The 21090-nt window shown below is 35.3% G+C and overlaps 1 protein-coding gene across 7 annotated transcripts in view; it reads right to left on the reverse strand.

Annotated features, from left to right (window-relative positions):
- NAA35 (N-alpha-acetyltransferase 35, NatC auxiliary subunit) overlaps positions 1-21090 on the reverse strand; it is a 94752-nt gene that overhangs the window by 18026 nt on the left and 55636 nt on the right. For all 7 annotated transcript variants that reach the window (XM_082401178.1, XM_082401175.1, XM_082401176.1 and 4 more), the window contains 3 exons: positions 15171-15349; positions 9395-9454; positions 6003-6109 (listed from right to left, as the gene is read on the reverse strand). In XM_082401178.1, coding sequence (XP_082257304.1) covers positions 6003-6109; positions 9395-9454; positions 15171-15349 — 346 coding nt within the window. The remainder of the gene's footprint in view (positions 1-6002; positions 6110-9394; positions 9455-15170; positions 15350-21090) is intronic.

Below are 21090 nucleotides of genomic sequence, written 5' to 3' on the forward strand. Positions count from 1 at the left end.
TCCTTGTCAGCAGGAGTGTCCTTTTCTCCAGAACCCAGAAAGGTGTCCGGCAATAGTAGATACTAATTTATTATATTTATTAAATAAGGGAATTAATAAAATTTATTAATTCATATTAATATATTTAGTATTTATAAAATTTTATCAATTTCCTTACCAGTAATGGAATTTATAAAAGCAAAATAAAAACTCTGCTTAAAATGGATGGCGGTACAGGTGTCTGTCAGTTCATACAACTGAATATACGATATATTTAATCACAGAAATTTAAAAATAATTTTTAATGATCTCTATTTGCGGATTACACGGTATTATGTATTGAAAACCCTAAAGATTCCACCAAAACTGTTAGAACTAATAAATGAATTCAGTAAAGTTGTAGGATACAAACTCAATATAAAAAACTCTGTCACACTGAACTATCAGAAAGAGAAATTAAGAAAACAATCCCAGTTACAATAGCATCAAACAGAATAAAATACCTAGGAGTAAATTTAACCAAAGAGGTGAAAGATCTGTACTCTGAAAATTTTAAGACATTAATGAAAGACACTGAAGAAGATACAAATAAATGGAAAGATATTCCAGACACACGGATTGGAAGAATTAATATTGTTAAAATGTCCATACTACTTAAAGTGATCTACAGATTCAATGTAATCCGTATCAAAATGCAAACAGCATTTTTCACATTTTGATGTGACAAAAGATTAAGAAAAAAAGTAAATCTGCAATGCCTATCACAGATAAAGGATTAACCTCTCATAATATACAAAGAGTTACTACAAATTTTCTGAAAAAAGTAAACCACTTAATAAAAGTCAATGGGCACAGACGAATGGATAAAGAAGTTGTGGTACATATATACAATGGAATATTACTCAGCCATAAAAAGGAACGAAATTGAGTCATTTGTTGAGACGTGGATGGATCTAAAGACTGTCATACAGAGTGAGGAAGTCAGAAAGAGAAAAACAAATATCGTATACTAACGCATGTATGTGGAACCTAGAAAAATGGTACAGATGATCCAGTTTGCAGGGCAGAAGTTGAGACACAGATGTAGAGAACAAATGTGTGGACACCAAGGTGGGGAAACCGCGGTGGGGTAGGGATGGTGGTGTGCTGAATTGGGCAATTGGGATTGACATGTATACACTGATGTGTATGAAATTGATGACTAATAAGAACCTGCAGTATAAAAAAACAAACAAACAAAAACAATACTAAACTTTCTTTGGGTTATTTGTATGGAAATACGTTAATATAAATGTTTCAGACATTACATGAAATTTCTAAAAATCTTATATGTTCTGGTATAATGTTGTAAGTCATAATTCTAGTTATTACTTTAAAAATGTATATCTCAGAAATAACTAAATTTCCTCGTCAGCTGCATTATTATGAACTTTCATCAAATCTTTAACCGTGGTCATTTTTAAGTCTTGTCATTTACAGACAGTTCTGGGTGTACTCTGATGCTTTTGCAAAAATGTTCCTATAAAAGGGTTTCATCTTCAAGGAATTCATGGAAAAGACTCTGACAAGTACAAGTTTCTGGTAACTGACTATACGGCTGAACTGAATGAATAAGCATTTTCAGAACTCTAATGGAAAACTGATGAATTCATAGAAGTGCTAACAAAAGATCAAGATGAAAAAAAAAATTAATTACATGGGACTGAGTGAACTGATGAGGATGATTATAATTTTTGTGACTTTCTGTTTGAATAATAAAAAAAAAAATCCGACAAGGACTCAGAGGCAAAAAATATACAAATCAATTTTCACTGCAAAGTAAAGGAGCTGTTACAGTGGAGGATTACTGGACTGAATGTCAATATTATGACATAGTATGAGTGTGTTTCGTGTTTGGTAATTGCAATCATTGTTGCTTTTGTTGTGGTCATCCATTTACAATGCTTGGTGTCGGTTTATTTATCTCTTGTAAAAATAAAATAGTGTGTGTGTGAAAAAAAAAAATCCTACAGGAGTAGGAGAGGGGAAAGTCAGGGGAAAGGGAAACAAGTTGGGTCTTGAAACACTTGAAGTAGTAGTTTATCAAGCAAAGGGAAGAGGTCTTCCATTTTCAGTTTCTTATTTCAAAAACAAGAATACTTTAAAACTGGAAAACTTTTTTTGTAAACAAACGAGAAAAAAACTATGCTCATTAGGTCTTCTATTTAAAATGTTCTATAGTACTATACTATTCCCTCAAAAAAAAAAAAGTCAATGGGCAAAGGATATAAACAAGCAATTTATAGAAAAACCATTCTAAATGTCCAATAAATATCATATTAAGTGCTAAAATTAAACTAACAATGAGATATCATTTCTCACTCAACATACTGGAAAAAATTAAAGAATGATGACCCCTACTGCTGGTCAAAATGCAGGGAAAGTGTACTCTCTTATACTGTTAGTAGAAATATAAATTGTTGAAATCTTTCAGAATACAATCTGCTAATATATATTAAAATTAAAACTACACATGTCCTCCCACCCAGTAACCCCACCCTATAAAATACATTCATATTACGAAACATTTGGCAGCCATTAAAAGGAATTAACTAGGTACTTTGAGACATAAAGTCATCATGTATTTTTGAATGGAAAAAAGATAAAGAAATTTTAAAATAAAAATTTTTAATTTAAAAAAGCAATCCAAAAAAATAATTTAAAAGCTCATGATAAAAACAGTTTAATGTGATCCCAAATATATATAAAGTCATAGATGTGTGTGTCTTTATACACAAAGATATCCACGGTGATGGTCATCGAAATGTAGTTATCTCAGAGGTAAGATTTTGGCTGATTTTTACTGTTTTCCACATATTTTTCTACCATGTTTAAATTTTCAAGTGTGGCCATGTATTATTTATATAATCAGCTTCTGTTTCTTGTTTTAAATCAACTTACTTTCCCCCTGCCTTCTTTCCCCTATTAAATCAGCTTCCTGTTAAATTTTACTACTGAAATGTTTTTCAAATCTGTCTCCTCTTTTATATTCCCAGAGTTTAATCCTTCCTCATCTCTCACCTGTACAACGGAATTAGCCTAGCTAAACATTTTGCCTCCGTTATTACTACCAATTTGCCTCCAATTAAAAAATACATATTTTACTATGCCAATTCCCTCCTAAAAACTCAATCAGTTCTTCACTGACCATAAAATAAAGACCAAACTTTACCAAACCATTCAAAACTTTCTGGACTCTAACTCCAAACTATCCTAACCGTTCAACTTTTATTTCTTTGTTTATTCATTCATTCAACAAAGTGTGCTTACTGTGTGACAGACACTGTTCCAGCACCTACTACACAACAGTGAACAAACAGCCAAAACTATCAGCCCTGACCTTGTGGAATTTATATAGTTCTACATATATGGGGGTTCGGGGGGGTGGAAATAAACATAAACATAATGAAGAATTATACAAGCTCTTATAGAAGTAAACATAATGAACAAGCAAATTATATAGTGCAATATGATTTATAATAAGTATGTATTTTGTCATTCAGATATATATTTCTCAGATATATTTGGGTCTTCATCACAGTTCCTGGCTCACAGCTACAGAAACTCTTGGAATTTCCTAAGGGTTGAGAGTGATAAAGGTGTCTTTCCTTATGTTAATGAGGTGATTGGAGTGCACCTAAGAATGGGGGCTGGTTACCAGAATCTTGTGATTAGAGGGTTGGAACTTTTGGTCCCACCCCCTGATTTCTGGAAGGGGAGAGGGGCTTGAGGTTCAATCAATGACCACTCGCCAATGATTTAGTAATCATGCCTATCTAATGAAACCTCCACAAAAACCAGAAGAGAAAAGCTTTTTGGCCCTTTTCCAAGAGCTTCCACATTGGGGAACATGCTTCCATGTGCCACCATTCAGACTCTATGCATCTCTTCATCTGGCTGTTGATTTGTATCCTTTAATATCTCTTTATAATAAATTGGTAATCTAGTGAGCAAATGGCTTTTCCTGAGCTCTGTGAGTCATTTTAGCAAATTAACTGTACCAGAGGAGGGGTTGGTCAGAACCTCTAATTTGTAGCCAGTTGGTCAGTCAGAAGCACAGGTAACAACCTGGGAAGTAGAGGGTGGTCTTATGGGACCAAGCCCTTTACCTATGGACTCTGATTCTATCTCCAGGTAGACAACGGTCAGAATTGAGTTGAATTCTTGGGCACCCTGCTGGCATCTGAGAATTGCTTATTGTAGGGAAGCCTACATACACATACACATACACACACACACACACACACACACACACACACACACACACACAAACATGCACGCACACTGGGCTTGGGTCTGGGAACCCCTCTACATATAGTATGTAAGAAGATAATTGTTATGAGAGAGAGAAATGGAGTGCTGGGCAGGTTGGGAGAATGGGGAAGGTTTATACTTTTTAAATTGACTGATCAGGGCAGCCCTCACTGAGGTGACACTGAATAGACTTAAAGCAGTGAGAAAGTCAACCTGCGGAGTTTTGAGGAAAATACCCTCTACCCCAGATCGTATGTGAAGGCTGTAGGATGAGAGAGGGACAGTATGTTACAAGAATAGCAAGGAGGCCAGTGTGGCTGAAGCAAAGAAGGTGAGGGGACAATGGTAAGAGATGAGGTCAGAGAGGCACCAAGACAGGGGTCTAACCCAGAACACATGGGGCCTCATGGGTTCAACAATAAGGACTTTGGCCTTTACTGTCAATGAAACTGGAAATGTAACCAACACTGAGGATGCCTCCCTGGGGCAGTCCTTAACTGACAGATGTGTAAATTCTCAAGCTCCCTTGTCCCTGACTGGACAACTGTGAGGTATAATCCACACAAGTCTCCAGGGCTCCCTGACAGGACCAAACCAAAGTTACCAACTGTGAAGCACACCTTCAAGTGGCTTTCTTCCTTTTTATGTCCCACCTGCCTGAAACCCTGCAAGTTTTCCTGGAATTACTTTCTAAATTACGTTTACATGAATCTTTGTGTCAGGGTCAGCTTCTGGAGAACCAACCTAACACAGGAAGCTAAAAGAGTTTTATGTGAAATGTGGCATGATTTATTCAACAAATTGAATGCTGAACCACTAACTTTTCTTAAAATATATAATTTCATACACCACGTCTTCACACATTCTGGTTTCTTTCCTAAGAAATAACATCTCCTTTCTTCCTTCCCTGAGGCAAATGCCAATAAAGTTGGCACTGTTTTCCAAAATGCCAACTCAAACGACCCTTTCCAGCATTTTATGGCAGCATGTTTTTGGGGAGGTGACTCTACCAGAATATAATTTAAGGATCGATTATCTGCATTTTCTATTTCTATCTAGATCAGATTATTGAGAAGAAATCTTATCTTTTCATAATTATTTCCCCAAAGTGCCTACTTAGCACAGTGCTTTGCACACAGTAAGGGTGAATATAACTTGCTGAATTTCTGATCACTCCTTGTAAGCTTTTCTTCTCATACTGGACCCAATATCAACTTCACAAAAACCTCAATTTAAATCTAAATAATTGGGACTTCCCTGGTGGCACAGTGGTTAAGAATCCGCCTGCCAGTGCAGGGGACACGGGTTCAAGCCCTGGTCCGGGAAGATCCCACATGCAGCGGAGCAGCTAAGCCCGTGTACCACAACTACTACTAAGCTTGTGCTCTAGAGCCCGCGTGCCTAGAGCCCTTGCTCTGCAACAGGAGAAGCCACTGCAATGAGAAGCCCGCGCACCACAACAAAGAGTAGCCCCCACTCACCACAACTAGAGAAAGCCTGCACGCAGCAACGAAGACCCAACGCAGCCAAAAATAAATATATTTAAATAAATAAATTTTTTTTAAAATCTAAATAATATGTGGCAGAAATCAATTAATTTTAACATGATTGAGTTATTTTTTCATGTGGAGACTTGATTCCAACAGTTTTTACGTCTTTGCTATAAAGGAGCACAGAGAACTTGGGCTTTTAAGAAACACACATGCTATACAATGTCTTATGACACTTACTTTGGGGAGAGCACCGGAGGACTGACAAAAGACCGAAGTGCATCTTTCACCATGTCTTGCATGAGATGGGTTCCAAAGACCTTTTTGTTATCCACCAGGAAAGTGGTCTTAAAACAAATATTATATATATTAGTAATGCTGTCACAATCTTGACATATTGTACATGTAGTTGTCATTACTGTGACATGAACATACTTCTTATAAATGCCACAGAATACAAAAGAGATTAAAATGTAAAAAGTTGGTGGAAAAATTTTTTTTCCACAATGCCTCCACAATGGGTACTACTTATTAATCCCTATTTAAGGTGTATTCTGATGCAGGAGAACAAAAAATGTGCAGAAAAAAAATCTCTCAGGTCAAGAGTAGTAATATTGAACTAGTGAAAATGAACTGATGGGTCTGAATATGTCAAATGAGCTAATATACAAGAAAGAGTTTCATAAATTATGAAATATTTAATGGTTATAAATATCAAGTCAGTCGATAACCTTATCTCTAATAAACACCTTGGAATACATACAAACTTTCTGAAATTGGAAAAAATATAGTTAAAATAATAAATTATTAAATTGAAATACACTACTATTTAATAATAATTTACATTTAATTTTCTTCCCTTAACAATCTCAATGTATCTGAATATTTACTATACTATACCTTAACTTGATTTCCTAACACACTTGAGTTGTTTCCAGTTTTTGGTGATCATGAACCAAACAGCTTTAAACACTGGCATGCATACAGGTTTCTAGGAGAATGTCAGATTCCACTTCTCTTGGGTAAATAAGCAAGAGTAAAGTTTGTATATTTGTTTTTATAACAATCTGCCATCATTTTCCAAAGTGGCTATATAGCACTTCATATTCCTATCAGTAATGCATCCTCTCCAGTGCTTGATATTTTCAGTTTTGTTCTTTTTTCTTGTTTTATTTTAGATATTCTGATAGGTGGATAGTGGTATTTCATTGTGGTTTTAATTTGCATTTCCCTGTTTTCTTACTGTTACGTTTACAGAATTCTTTTTAATGTTCTCGATACAAGTCCCTTGTCAGACATGATTTGCAAATATTTTCTCCTACTCTGTAGAGTCTCTTTTCATTTTCTTAACAGTGTCTTTCACAGAATTAAAGTTTCAAATTTATCAACTTGCCATTTTTTTAAAATGGACTGTGCTTTTGATGTCATACCTAAGAATTCTCTACCTTTCCCAAAGTCACAAAAATTTTCTCCTATCCTTTCTTCTAACAGTTTTATGGTTTCACATATAGTACTACATAATAAAGGACTAATTAAGGAACAGAACTTCTCTGGACTTTCCCCTTGGTTCTGCTGATCACATGTCCATCATTTTGACAACAGCACACCTGTCTCATAGTCAGGTAGTATTGAGTTCCCCAACTTTATTCTTTTTTTTCAAATTTGTTTTGGCTGTACTAGTTCCTATGCCTTTCCATATAAATTTTAGAAGCAGCTTGTTGACATCTACAAAAATTTCTGCTATGATTTTGGGATTGCTCTGTATCTGTAGATCAGTTTTGGGAAGAACTGACATCTTAAAAAAATATCAATTCTTCTAATCCACAAACAAGATGTATCTCTCCATTTATTTAAGTCTGCTTTGATGTCTTTCATCAGTACTTTGTAGTTTTTCAGTATACAGGTTCTCCAAACAGGTGTTAGAGATTTATACCTACATATTCCATTCTTGATGTTATTGTAAATAGTACTGCTTTAAATTTTTTGATTTGCATCGTTCATTGCAAGTATATAGAAATACAATTGCTTTTTGTAAATTGGTCTCATATCCTGTGAGACTGTTAAACTCATCCATCAGGTCTAGGAACTTCTTTGCAGATTCCTTGGTACTCTACATAGATAATCATGTTGTCTGTAAAGAAACATTATTTCTCAGTTTCTCAACTGTATGCCTTTTATTTCTTTTCCTGCCTTTTTCCACTGGCTAAGATTTCCAGTACTATGTTGAGTGAAAGTGGAGTGATGAGAGTGGACATCCTTGCTTTCCTCCCAGTAGGAGGAAAGAATTTAATCTTTCGTCATTAAGTATGATGTTAGCTATAGGTGTTTGGCACATGCCCTTTATCAGATTAAGGAAGTTACCTTCTATTCCTAGTTTTGCTGAGAGTTTTTATCATGAATGGACGTTGGTTTTGTCAAATGGTTTTCCTGAATCTATTGAGACTTTAGATTATATGGTAAATTACATTTTAAACACTGAACCAACCTTGCATTCCTGGGATAAAACCCACTTGGTCATGATGTATTCTTTTTTTATATATTGCTGGATTTGATCTGATAATACTTTAAGATTTTTATGTCTATGTTCATAAGGAATATAGGTCTATAGTTTTCTAAGCTTGAAATGTCTTTGTTTGGTTTTGGTACTGAGGTAATGCAGGCCTCATATGATGAGTGCCCTTGCCTCTTCCATTTTCTGAAAGAGACTGTGTATAGAATTGGCCTGGAGTTTTGTTGGAAGGCTTTTAACTATGAACACAATTTCTTTGATAGATACAGGATTATTCAAATTTTCTATTTCTTTTTGAGTGAGTTTTGGTAGTGTCCCTCACGGAATTGGTCCATCTCATTTAAGTTTTTGCATTTATGGACATACAGTTGTTTAGAATATTCCCATATTATCATTTTAATTTGTTTAGGGTCTGTAGCAATTCCTGATATTATTCATCTGTATCTTCTTTTTTTCTTGTTCCATCTAGTTAGAGGTTCATCAATTTTAGAACCCGCTTTTGGCTGCAATGATTTTCTCTATTGTTTGCCTCTTTCCTATTTTACTCATTTTTGCTTTTATCTTTGTTATTTCCTTCTGCTTGCTTCTAGTTTGATGTGCTCTTCTTTTTCTATTTTTTTAAAATAGAAGCTTAAATTATAATTTCAGACCTTTCTTCCTTTTTTTCATATGAACATTTAATACTATAAATTTCTCTCTAAACACTGCTTTAATTGTATCCCACAAATTCTGATATTTTCATTTTCATTCAGTTCAACATATTTTCTGATTACCCTCAATACTTCCTCTTTGACCCATGGGTTCTTTAGAAATGTGTTAATTTCCAAATATCTGGAGAATTCTCCAGATACTTCTGTTATTGATTCCTAATTTAATTCCAAATTAGAGAGCATACTTTGTATGATTTCAATTTTTTTTAATTATTAAGGTTTATTTTATGGCCCAGAATATGATCTTGATGAATGTCTAACACTGTAAGTCAATACTTCTATTACAAAAATATACCACTAACTGTGGAATATCCTTTAAAAGTATCTACCTTTTGTTCCATCAATCAATAAAACAATGTCAATACACAGTATTTGATGTTTAAAGACATATTTTGATACTAAGTGGAACTTACTTGTAATAGAGATCTTGAAAGAACACAAGGTGATTGTTCACTAAATTCACAGAAAAAATCCTAGTAGATACACAGAAAAAAAGTGTCATTAATAGATTAAATAAAAGCTGAAAATGTTTGTATACAGAGTATAATTTTTACCAGACCTTCTGGGAATGATACACTACCAAAGTTAAAATAAGAAAGATAGCTAAAGATCATTTCTATAAGAATTGTCTAATTGTATGAACGGAAAAATGGATAATTTTAGAGCCTAAAATTTTTTTTTAACAAACTTACCAGTAACAGTATTATGTGGATACTGATATTAAATTTGTACATCATGAAAATAACAGTATCAATAATAATTTACTAACTAATGACAGAGATTTACTTCCTACTTCACAGAAATAAATACCAAGTAACCAGGCTAACTGAATTCACATTCTCTTTTTTTTTTTTTTACATTCTCTTTTTTCGTAATTAATTTTTATACCTTGCGCACACTCCTCAAAGTGAATATTCTCCACCAGAGAGAGATTCTACTATTCCACATTACAAAGAAAATTAAAACAATTTATCCCACAGAAAATGCCTCAACTTCAGCCTCTAAACCTCTAGTTGTATCCACATCTGTACACAGATCCTTTCCTTGCCTACTTTAACAACAGATGTATTAAAGACTCCATTCCTTCTGGCTTTTTCACAAACATTACACACTGTCAATTATCCATACTTTGCTCTCCTAGATATTAAAATTCTTCCTCTCTACCAGATCGTTCCCATTTTCATTTAAAGTCAAGTTTCTCTTATCTTTAAAAAGAAAAGAAGATCATCACATGATGTCACATTTTCCTCTCAACTGCTGCCTTCTTCTCAGCCAAACTTTCTGAAGAAGTTGGCTGCACCCACTGTCTCTACTCACTCAACTCAATTCTCACCCATCTTCAACACATGTAACCTGGCTCTTTGCTCTAGTCATCACTTGTCCCCCATTACTAAATCCAATGGACACTGATTTGGGACCTTATTCATCTCTTTCACTTGACCTCTCAGCAGCGTGACTTCCTTCTTGAAAAACCTTTTAAATGACTTTTCATGTTTCTCCCTCTGGCTACTTCTCAGCTTATTCTGCAGGTTCAAAGTTTAGTTCCAGAAAACCTTCTTTTCTTAACCTATATATTTTATCCTCGTAAATTCTGAAGCATAAACACTCATGCTTCGATTACTATCTATACTGTAATAATTATAAAATTTTAACTCTAAGCACAGACTTCTAAACTCTATCCATATAGCCAATACTATCCAATATCTCTACTTAAATATATTAAAGGTACCTCAAACTTTACTTCACTAAGACCCTCAAAGGTCCTTTGAGAATATCCCCCCCCTTTGAGTGAACAGCACCAAACGTGCATCTAGACTTACAAGGCAGAAGCCTAGAGACCTTCCTCAGAGCTCTCTCATGCCCCATGTTTAATTCATCACCAGTATTCTATCAATTTTAGCTCACACATAGCTCTAACACTGACAACCTCACCATCTCCCTGCCATCCTTTTAGTCCAAGTTACCATCTTCGCCTTCCTTGGACTGCAGTACTGGTTTCCTAATTTATCACACTGTGTTTACTCTGGTCCCTTCCAATCCTTTCTCTACAATGCAGCCACATTTTTGCACATTCTTGATCCTATTATGTCACTGTGCCCCCCACACACTGATCTTTCTTGATAAAACTAATGGTTTTCCTTTGCTCTGTGATAAAGATCGAAATCCTTAATGTGGCTTAAATGGCCTTGTCTGGTCTGCCTACCTCACTAGCCTCACCAAATCCCCCATCCCCATCACTCAATGCTACATTCTGCTACTTTTCTTTTAGTTTCTCAAATGTATCACGTTCTTTCCCATCACATGGAGGAGCATTCAGCTTCCTGCACCTGGAACTGTCCCCCTACTGTCCCAAATGATGTTTACCTAACTGTTAGATCTTAGCTTTACCTTCACTTCTTTAAGAAAGACTTCTCTGATCATTTAGGTCAGTTCCTTCATTATATGCTATATGTTCTAGTTCCTTTGCTTCATACTCCCTACACTGGTTTGTAATTCTATAATGATTTTTATGATTATTTGATCGATTTCTATCTCATACTACACTGTAAGCTCCATGACAAGATGGATGATATGCTTTTGCTCATCACTGTATACCAGCCATAGCACAGCACCTAGCACAAAACAAGCATGTTGGCTGAATTGATGAATGTACATATACTGTACTCGCTATCAGAGTTCGTCTGTACTCAATTTCTTATTGCTAGTATACACCCCTAACAGGATACAGTCTATAAAGTCCATTATTTACCTCATTTAAACTAGGTATATCTTCTTAATTAATCCACAGCTGTCAAAAGTATCATCTTATGGGTTCCTAAACTATGAGTTTCCCTTTACTAGTGTCACTACCTTCCCCCTTACCATTGGTTTTTGCCCTATATGCAAAATACCAGAAACTTTGAAAATGCAGAAAAATGCAAAAAACAAAACTATCATATAGCATTCCACTATCTATAAATAGTCATAATTAATATTTTAGTATTTGTTATTCTAATCTTTTGAGAAAGAATTTGGTTGAATTTGGCTTTGTCTCTGAATATCTTTTCTGTGTGCAACAACATATATAAAAAATATTTTAAAACTTTCAACAGGGACTTCCCTGGTGGCGCAGTGGTTAAGAATCCGCCTGCCAATGCAGGGGACATGGGTTCGAGCCCTGGTCCGGGAAAATCCCACATGCAACTAAGCCCATACGCCACAACTACTGAGCCTGAGCTCTAGAGCCTATGAGCCACAACTACTGAGCCCGCGCGCCACAACTACTGAAGCCTGCGCGCCTAGAGCCTGTGCTCCACACAACAAGAGAAGCCACAGCAATGAGAAGCCTATGCACCACAACAAAGAGTAGCCCCTGCTCGCCACAACTAGAGAAAGCCTGCGTACAGCAATGAAGACCCATAAATAAATAAATAAATTTATATTAAAAGAAAAGTTAAACATAACTTGATATTCACAAACATTTCCCAATGTCAATACTTCCCATGTCAATAGTTTTCTATAACATATTTTTTAATGGCTGTGTGACATATATTGTAAACATACCACAGAATGGATATTGTCACCATTCAGTATTTAAACTGTTACAAGTTTCTGAACATTACAAAGGATGATGCAACAAACACCTTTTTTCTTATTCTAAATGTCTAGAAGGAGAGTTTCTGGGCCAAGTATACACATTTTTAAGACTTTTGAGAGAGACAGCCACTGGAGTATAAGAGAATGACTACTTCCCTTTACCAACATTAAATATTATTATACTTTTCAATCTAGCTGTTATAAATTGCATTTCTTTAATTACTAGTAAGGTTAAGCATCTTTCATGCTTATTTCTTTTTAAATATGTATGCTCGTGTCCTTTCCCAATTTTTCATTGGGATGTTGATTTTTATCTTACTGATATGTAGAAGCACTCTCTAGAACCTGGCACTTTATCCTAATAATAACAGGTTTCCTATGCAGATCCACCAGACTATTTGGTCCCTTATCTTCCATAAAACTTTAATCTTTTTCTCTACTCGTGGTCCCTGCTGCACTCCCCCCACTACCACTCTGTCTCAAGTCTGTCAGAGATCCAAATTCTTCCATTACTATGCCTTCTCCATGTCCAGTGACAGCAGTCCAGGCCTGGCTCCTCCAGCTCCCCTCTATTATGATGTGTCATTATGCATTCACCCCGTCCCTGACAAGGCAATCCATAATCTTTTGTCAGAATATCAAGTTCCAACTGTTGCATTATACTTTCTTATTCCAATTCACATTGATCTTCTCCTTTTCTGAAATCCTACAATTAATCTAGTGAACACAAATATATATTCATATATCAATTAAGGATTAGAAAAGTAGATGCAGCAGAACAATAAAATCTCTATTCTAATTCTCTTATGACACTAACTAACCATCTAATTTGGTTATAAAGCCCTGAAAACCTTAGTTTGTTTAGCTGTACAATAAACTGCAAAATGAACTGGCTTGTGCGTATAATCTTTTTTACTTTTAAGATTCTATGATTCTTATGACAGAATAAGGAAAAACTACTAAAAAGAAAGGAAACACAAAAGGAGGTAATAAAGGCATAATCAGTGAAAGTTTCACTAAGGAACAAAGACTTAAGCTGGGCTTTAATGGTAAAGAATTAGTGGAGGGCTTCCCTGGTGGCTCAGTGTTAAGAATCCGCCTGCCAATGCAGGGGACACGGGTTCGAGCCCTGGTCCAGGAAGATCCCACATGCCGCAGAGCAACTAAGCCCGTGCACCACAACCACTGAGCCTGCACTCTAGAGCCCGCAAGCCACAACTACTGAAGCCCACGTGCCACAACTACTGAAGCCCGTGCACCTAGAGCCCGTGCTCCACAACAAGAGAAGCCACAGCAATGAGAAGCCCGCGCACTGCAATGAAGAGTATACCCTGCTCACCACAACTAGAGAAAGCCCACATGCAGCAACAAAGACCCAACACAGCCAAAAATAAATGAATAAAAAAGAAATAAATGTAAAAAAGAAAAGAAAAAAAATTTTTTTAAAAAGGAAAATAAAGTTACTATAAGAAAGAGCATAACAGAAGCACAAATCTTTATTGAACATTTATCAATTATACCCCAGAGGCTGCTGCTAAATTCTAGGAATATAAACTAGATAATCTGTCATCTGAAGGAACACAGGTACAGAAGCAACCTGAAACCAAACGGGAGGACTTCACAGAGGAAATGACATGGGGCTAGAAATTATGTACCTCAACACTGAGGGGGAGCAAAAGTCAAATGCGTATATATGTATAGTCATACAAAATAAATTAGTGTACTTATGTCTAAATAACACTATTATTTTGCCTGTTTTCTACCTTCCTAATTGAAGTATATGTCATTATAGCCTTACCAATTAATAAAACTCCATCTCTGAATGTCTTAACATTCCCCAAATAAACCTTGTGTTCCTATATTTTTACCCATAAAAAAGATTAATCCAAAATATGCCAGCTTAAAAATGTACATACTCTTTTACCCAATAACTTCACTGTTTAGCAATTTATCTTAAGGGGTAAGGAGGCACATGATATAAAGATTTACCTACAAAGATGTTCATCTTAGTATTGTTTATAAGTGTAAAACACTGAAAATAACCTCAATGTAATTCAACGTGAATGGACTAAAAAAAATCTGTGGTATATACTTACAATGCAATACCATGTAGCCATTAAAATAATGTAGAAATATGTATATTTGTTGACGCGAAAAGATGTTCGTGGTATAGAGATTAGTGATGAAAAAGCAAGTTACCAAATACCATGATCCAATTTTTGTATGAAAAAATATTTACACATATGCACATATATATGTACGTGTATATGTATACATGCATGCATAAACACAAACATTTATTTATATAAAAGGTTCTGAACAGAGAATTGACGATTCAAAGCCCCATTCTTAAAACTTGGGTGAATTATCTAACTCCTCCACACTTTAGGTTCTTAATCTCTATAATGGATAGTATAAAATCCTTATGAGGATTAAATACAAAAAGTATACACACACACACACACACACACACACACACGACTTAATTCTCCAGATATCACAGATAACAGGTGAGCGGCATTATTTATCCTTGGGACAGTCAGTCTCTAAAAAGTAATAAACTATTCTGTTGTTAAATCAAAGTTACATTCCAGAATAGAGATTTGTACTTACCAGGATACAATGTAAATTTGTTAAATTGACCACCTCACAGACTGTTTTTATTCTATCTATTAATCTTGCAAAATAGTTGACCATTTCTTCCCTCTTTATTATTTTTGCGTATCGAGGGAAGGTGGGTGGAAGTAGTCTCTGGTTAACAAGAGGCTCAAAACCCATCATAATGGGATGATCTAAAAAGAAAAAAAGTAACATTTTCAACATTTCTCTGAATTTTAAACCTCAAATACTACTAAATATAAAAAGAAAAAGGCCAGTTTCAAAAGCATCTCTGAATTCTAATCACAATATTCTCTAAATGGATTTTATAATTTACAATTAATGTATCTATACACACACATTTTTAAAATGAGATAAGCAGATTTAATAACCTAATATTGTACTTCCTCCCTACATGGTGGTGGTAGTGGTGACAGAGAGAAGTTTCTACCTCAAAATTAACTCCAAGCCAAGAATGGGATAAAACAGAGTTAACATATTCTCTCAGAATAAATAAACAAAAGGGCAATGCTGTATTAACCATGAGATTGTGAAGAAACGTTTCAAACGGGAGCACAAACATGGGCTTGTCTTCCCTTCAATTTCTGAACTGCAGAATCAATTCACACTCAACTACATAGTAATGTAAAGCGGCAGAGGAAAACAGTCCCCATCCCATCCCCATGAGTTTGGAATGCATCTGGCACTGAGATGTAATTCCAGAAATTCACAATGAAAATAACATATCACAAGAGACCTGAGGGTGAGTTCCTCTCTCCCATTCTTTGTCCTCTGGTGATCTCACTTTTCACACTAGTACAAAGCTCCAAACTAAGTCTTTCTCAACTTGAAATTTCCTGCCACTTTTATAGAAAAAAATTCTGTACTCCAATGAAGTATGCATTGTCAGACTGACTCTATGGGAGCTATTTTACAAATCTAGAAATTGTAGGTAACTGATAAACATGAAATTCTGTTCTGTCTGGTAGAGATTCTACCGGCATCTTCTATACTCTATAGAAAAAAGTTTTGCCTCCATTTATAATTTATTTCAATATTCCACTACTCCATATAAATGTGTGTTTTAAAACTTTTCATGTCTGGTTGTGTCACTGAATGAGTTTAACAAAATCTTTAACACATGTTCACTTTTATATCTGTATAAGAGTCATGGTTTTACCTTTGTCTGAAAATCATCTTTTAATACTCCCTATTCCCTAAGTACTGTAAGATATAAGCAAGCACAGTGACTTACAAATATCATGTCCTTTTATGCCTCTTTGCTTATACAAACTATTCTCTCTACCTGTAAAACCTACCCCCTTGTTCTTAGCCTGAACTTGATATAGCTTGAATTCTCTCTCATCATTGGTCCCCCCGATGATGTATATACAATGTTCTTTGTATATACACTACTAGACTGTCTGTGTGGGATTACATCATTTGTCTCTCTCTCTGAGTTCTTTTGAAAGCAAGAACAGGGTTGGATCCCAAACACCAAATTCCTGGCTCATGACATGCACTGGATACTTGTTTGCTGAATGACAAGATATGCATGCTCAAAATAAAATGAAAGACTGCCACCACTATAATAATTTGAATTTCTGACTTATAATACTTCATTCAGAACTAAGGTAAAAGTAGTAGTAACGATGCTGTAAGAAGCTTCTTTACCATATTAACATGAATACATTTCAGACTTTAATGATAAACGCACAGAATCCAGATACTTAAATAGTCCATTACACTGATTTTCTCTGAAAGTATTCTAATATGCACGGAAAATTACTACCCAGGAATATGCATTTACTCTTAATACATCTATTTTTAGGCTTTAAACCACAAGTAGAAGATAAATACATAATAAGACACTCATGAAAATTTATATTACCATGGAAAGCAGTAAATATTAATGGGAAATGGATAACAAACACAATATATTCTGACTTCAATTTTATACAAACAAAAAAGTGCAATATAAAACAATATTACCTTTTGAAACTAACTCAGCTGTCCTGCACAGCTGATGTTTAGCAACATCCCTGACCTCGACCCACTACATACCAGTAGCAACCTCCTAATTGTAAAATAGATCCAGACATTGCCAGATGTCCCTGGGAAGCCCCAGTTGAGAAACACTGGTCTAGATGAACACAAGATGCAAGTATAATTCAGTGAGGGTAAGCTCAGGATGTCAGAGGAGCGTCTTACCCATGTAAAAATTAGGTGAAAGACTTCATAGAAGTGAAGTATAAGAAAAGACCTAAATGGGGACTCCCCTGATGGCACAGTGGTTAAGAATCCACCTGCCAATGCAGGGGACACAGGTTCAATCCCTGGTCCGGGAAGATCCCACATGCCGTGGAGCAGCGAAACCCGTGCGCCACAACTACTGAGGCTGTGTGCCACAACTACTGAAGCCCATGTGCCCTACAGCCCGCGCACCACAACTACTGAGCCCACATGCCACAACTACTGAAGACCATGTGCTCTAGGGCCCATGTGCCGCAACTACTGAGCCCATGTGCCTGCAACTACTGAAACCTGTGTGCCTACAGCTCGTGCTCTGCAACAAGAGAAGCCACCACAATGAGAAGGCCACGCACTGTAATGAAGAGTAGCCCCTGCTCGCCACAACTAGAGAAAGCCGGCACACAGCAACAAAGACCCAATGCAGCCAAAAATAATAAAATTTTTAAAAAAAGACCTAAATGATAAGTTAGTTAAAAGACAAAATATTAGTCAGGACAAAGTATTCCAAGAATATCAAAGGCCTGGAAGACAGATAATATGGCTCTTTTTCTTTTTCCCTTAGGGAGCTGCAATTTTCCAAGTCATAACTTCTCTGAACTCAAAAGTAAAAATAGATGCATATAAACAGAGTGGGGACAAAATCCCTAGGCACAAAAGTTAGAAGTCATCTACATGCTTCTCTCTATTCTCTACACACATTTAAATTTTCCCCCTACATTTTTCTGGACATAGTCCTTGTAAATGGTTAAGTGCTAAAGTGGTTCCTCGTAGCTATTTTTAAGTCTCAGCTGTTCTTGAATCTCATGCCTAAGGACTTTGTAACCATCCTATACAAGACATAGTAACTTGCCTAACTAGAAAAGAGCATAAGAACTGAGATATAATAAGAGATCAAAGCCGTTATTCAGGATATAGACGAGTTAAGGAGGAGTGGGGATAAAAGCCAGGCAGGAGTTTGCATTTGATTTCATGGCAACACAAACTACAAAAAGTTAAAGACAGCTTTACCACACAAGCCCTCCCAGAATAAACCGGTCTAACATTTTCCCACTAAATTTCATATATCTCTATCACACAATTTATCTCAGACTGTCTTATATTAAAATAACCTGAATAGCCCTTACTAAATGAGCCCAGAAAAGACGCTAATTCACATCACTTTCTACCCACTGTGTGTTATGCTCGGTAAAGATTTCCTGAATTAAACTGGATACAGATCAGACAACTTCTAGACTCTCTTCTGACTTTACAAGTCTGTAGGTGTACAAATATTATCTTGGTTTTCCAGTTAAAAATGCATAAAATTCTTCAATGACAAATAAAATGATTTTCCCTTCACACTAGCACTCTTTTAAGGATACAATAATAACATATAATTACTATATTCAAAATATTATGGCACATTGGTTTAGAGTGTTTTAGTTACTAAAGTTCTTGCTAGATAATTGACCTTCATTATCAATAGCAGAAAAGTATTACAAATAGCATAAGGTCCTTGGATAAAAGATTTATAGTAACAATGTGCTTTGATTTAACTTAACAAAGTAAGCTATTCTAAAATTAATTAGATGCCAAAATTAAAGATTTGGAAGTGTGTAAGTCAAAAGAGATAGAGACAGTATATCATTTTTGGACAATACATCTCTCCCAAGTTAGGCAGGCAGGCAATTTACAGTTAGACTTATTGAAATAAGTTTTAGTTGCCCTGAAGTTGGAAGGAATTCTAGAAAACAATGCAGAAGCTGCTGAGGTTTTGTTATATTATACTACACTTCTTGGTTACTTGATTTCTCTCTATAAAATGTTATAAAATTATGCTACGTGAAAGAAGCCAGACACAAAAGGACAAATATTGTATGATCCTGCTTATATAAGGTACCTAGAGTAGTCAAACTCATAGAGACAGAAAGTAGAATGATGGTTGTCTGGGACTGGAGTAGGGGGAAATGGGGAGTTATTATTTAGTGAGTACAGAGTTTCAGTTTGGTAAGATGAAAACTTCTGGATATGGACAGTGGTGACAGTTTCACAACAATGTAAATGTATTTGATGCCACTGAATTCTACATTTAAAAATGGTTAAAATGGCAAATTTCATGTTATAAATATTTCAACACACACACAAGTTATAAAAAGGTATTTAACCACAACTGTTAACCTCAAAAAGCATAGTCTCAATGAATATTCTATCCTAATCACTGGTCAGAGTAAGTTATATAAGCAATATAATATGCATATAAATGAGATTACAGACACATCTACAAATTTTGGAGTTTCTTTGGTATGTATTTTTGAATAGGTATCCATGCAACAGATTTAAAAAGTTTCAAATGCAACAAACGGAGGTACAAAGAAAAGCAAATCTCCTGCTCACTTGTGACTAGTTCATCTCTTGAGAACTAACCACTACTACAAGCTTCTTCCATGTGTGGTTATTTATATATATATATTTTTTCAACTTTATTGAGGTATAGTATACATATTATACAATACAAATATTAAGTTTATAGTTCATTGTTTTGAAAAATATATACAACCATGTAACTACCATCCCAATCAACGTATACAACATTTTCATCTCCCCAAAAGGTTCCCTGTGCCCCTTACCAGCCAGTCACTCCCATGCCCAGCAACCATGGCACTGTTTTCTCCATGAATAAATCAGTTGTTCCTACTTTGATACAAAAAGAGTCACACAATTTGTACTCTTTTATATCTGACTCCTTTCAGCATAATGTTTCAATGATTTATCCATTATGTTGCGTGCATCAACATTCAATCTTTTCTACTGCTGAAAACCATTTCATTGTATGGATATACCACTGTTTGCCCATTCAAACAATGTTACTTTTGTAAACAAAACATCAACATTTTATACACGCTGATCTGCTTTTCTGCATTATTTTTTAAGGTGGATTTTTCTTTTGAAACAATTTCAAACTTACAGTAAAGTTGCAAGTGCAGTCAATACCAAATCACTCTCAAATACAATGAGAGTGTTGTTCCTATAAAGACATACCCTTATATATTCACGATTCAACAATCAGAATTAGGGAACTAACAATGACCAATTACTACCATCTAATGCTCAGACCTCATTCAAGTTTTGCACACTGTACCAGTAATATGCTTCAAATCGACATCAGAATCACAAGTTGTATTTATTTTCATTGTCTCTCAGTCTCCTTCAATCTGGAGCAGTTCTTCTGCTTGGCTTCTATGAATAACTTTGACAACTTTGAAGAATAACACGCCTATAATTTTGTATACTGCCCTTCAATGTGGTTTTCCTGTTTCCTTGTGATTAGATTCAAATTATTAACCTTTGGATTATAAAAGAAGTGACATTATATTGTTCTAATTGCAACCCATCAGCAAAGTGGAGATTTTAACTAACTACTACTGGTGTTAACTTTGATCACTTGATTAAGTTGGTGTCTGCCAGGCTTCTTCACTATTGTTACCTTTTCCCTTTGTAGTTAATAAATATTTGGGGTGCAGGGGAAGGACACCTAAATATGCTCATTATCATCAAACTATCTACTCATTAATTCATTTATTTATATCAGTATGGAACCATGGCTTCTTCTTTTATTCAATTGGTTATGATCTATCAGAATTATTTATTTTGATGCTCAAGTTGTCCCCAACCTGGACTGTGTGAAACAGCTGTGTTCAAGCTG

The sequence above is a fragment of the Balaenoptera borealis genome, assembly GCF_965194805.1.
Source record: "Balaenoptera borealis genome assembly, chromosome: 8".
Taxonomy (NCBI): Eukaryota; Metazoa; Chordata; class Mammalia; order Artiodactyla; family Balaenopteridae; genus Balaenoptera; species Balaenoptera borealis.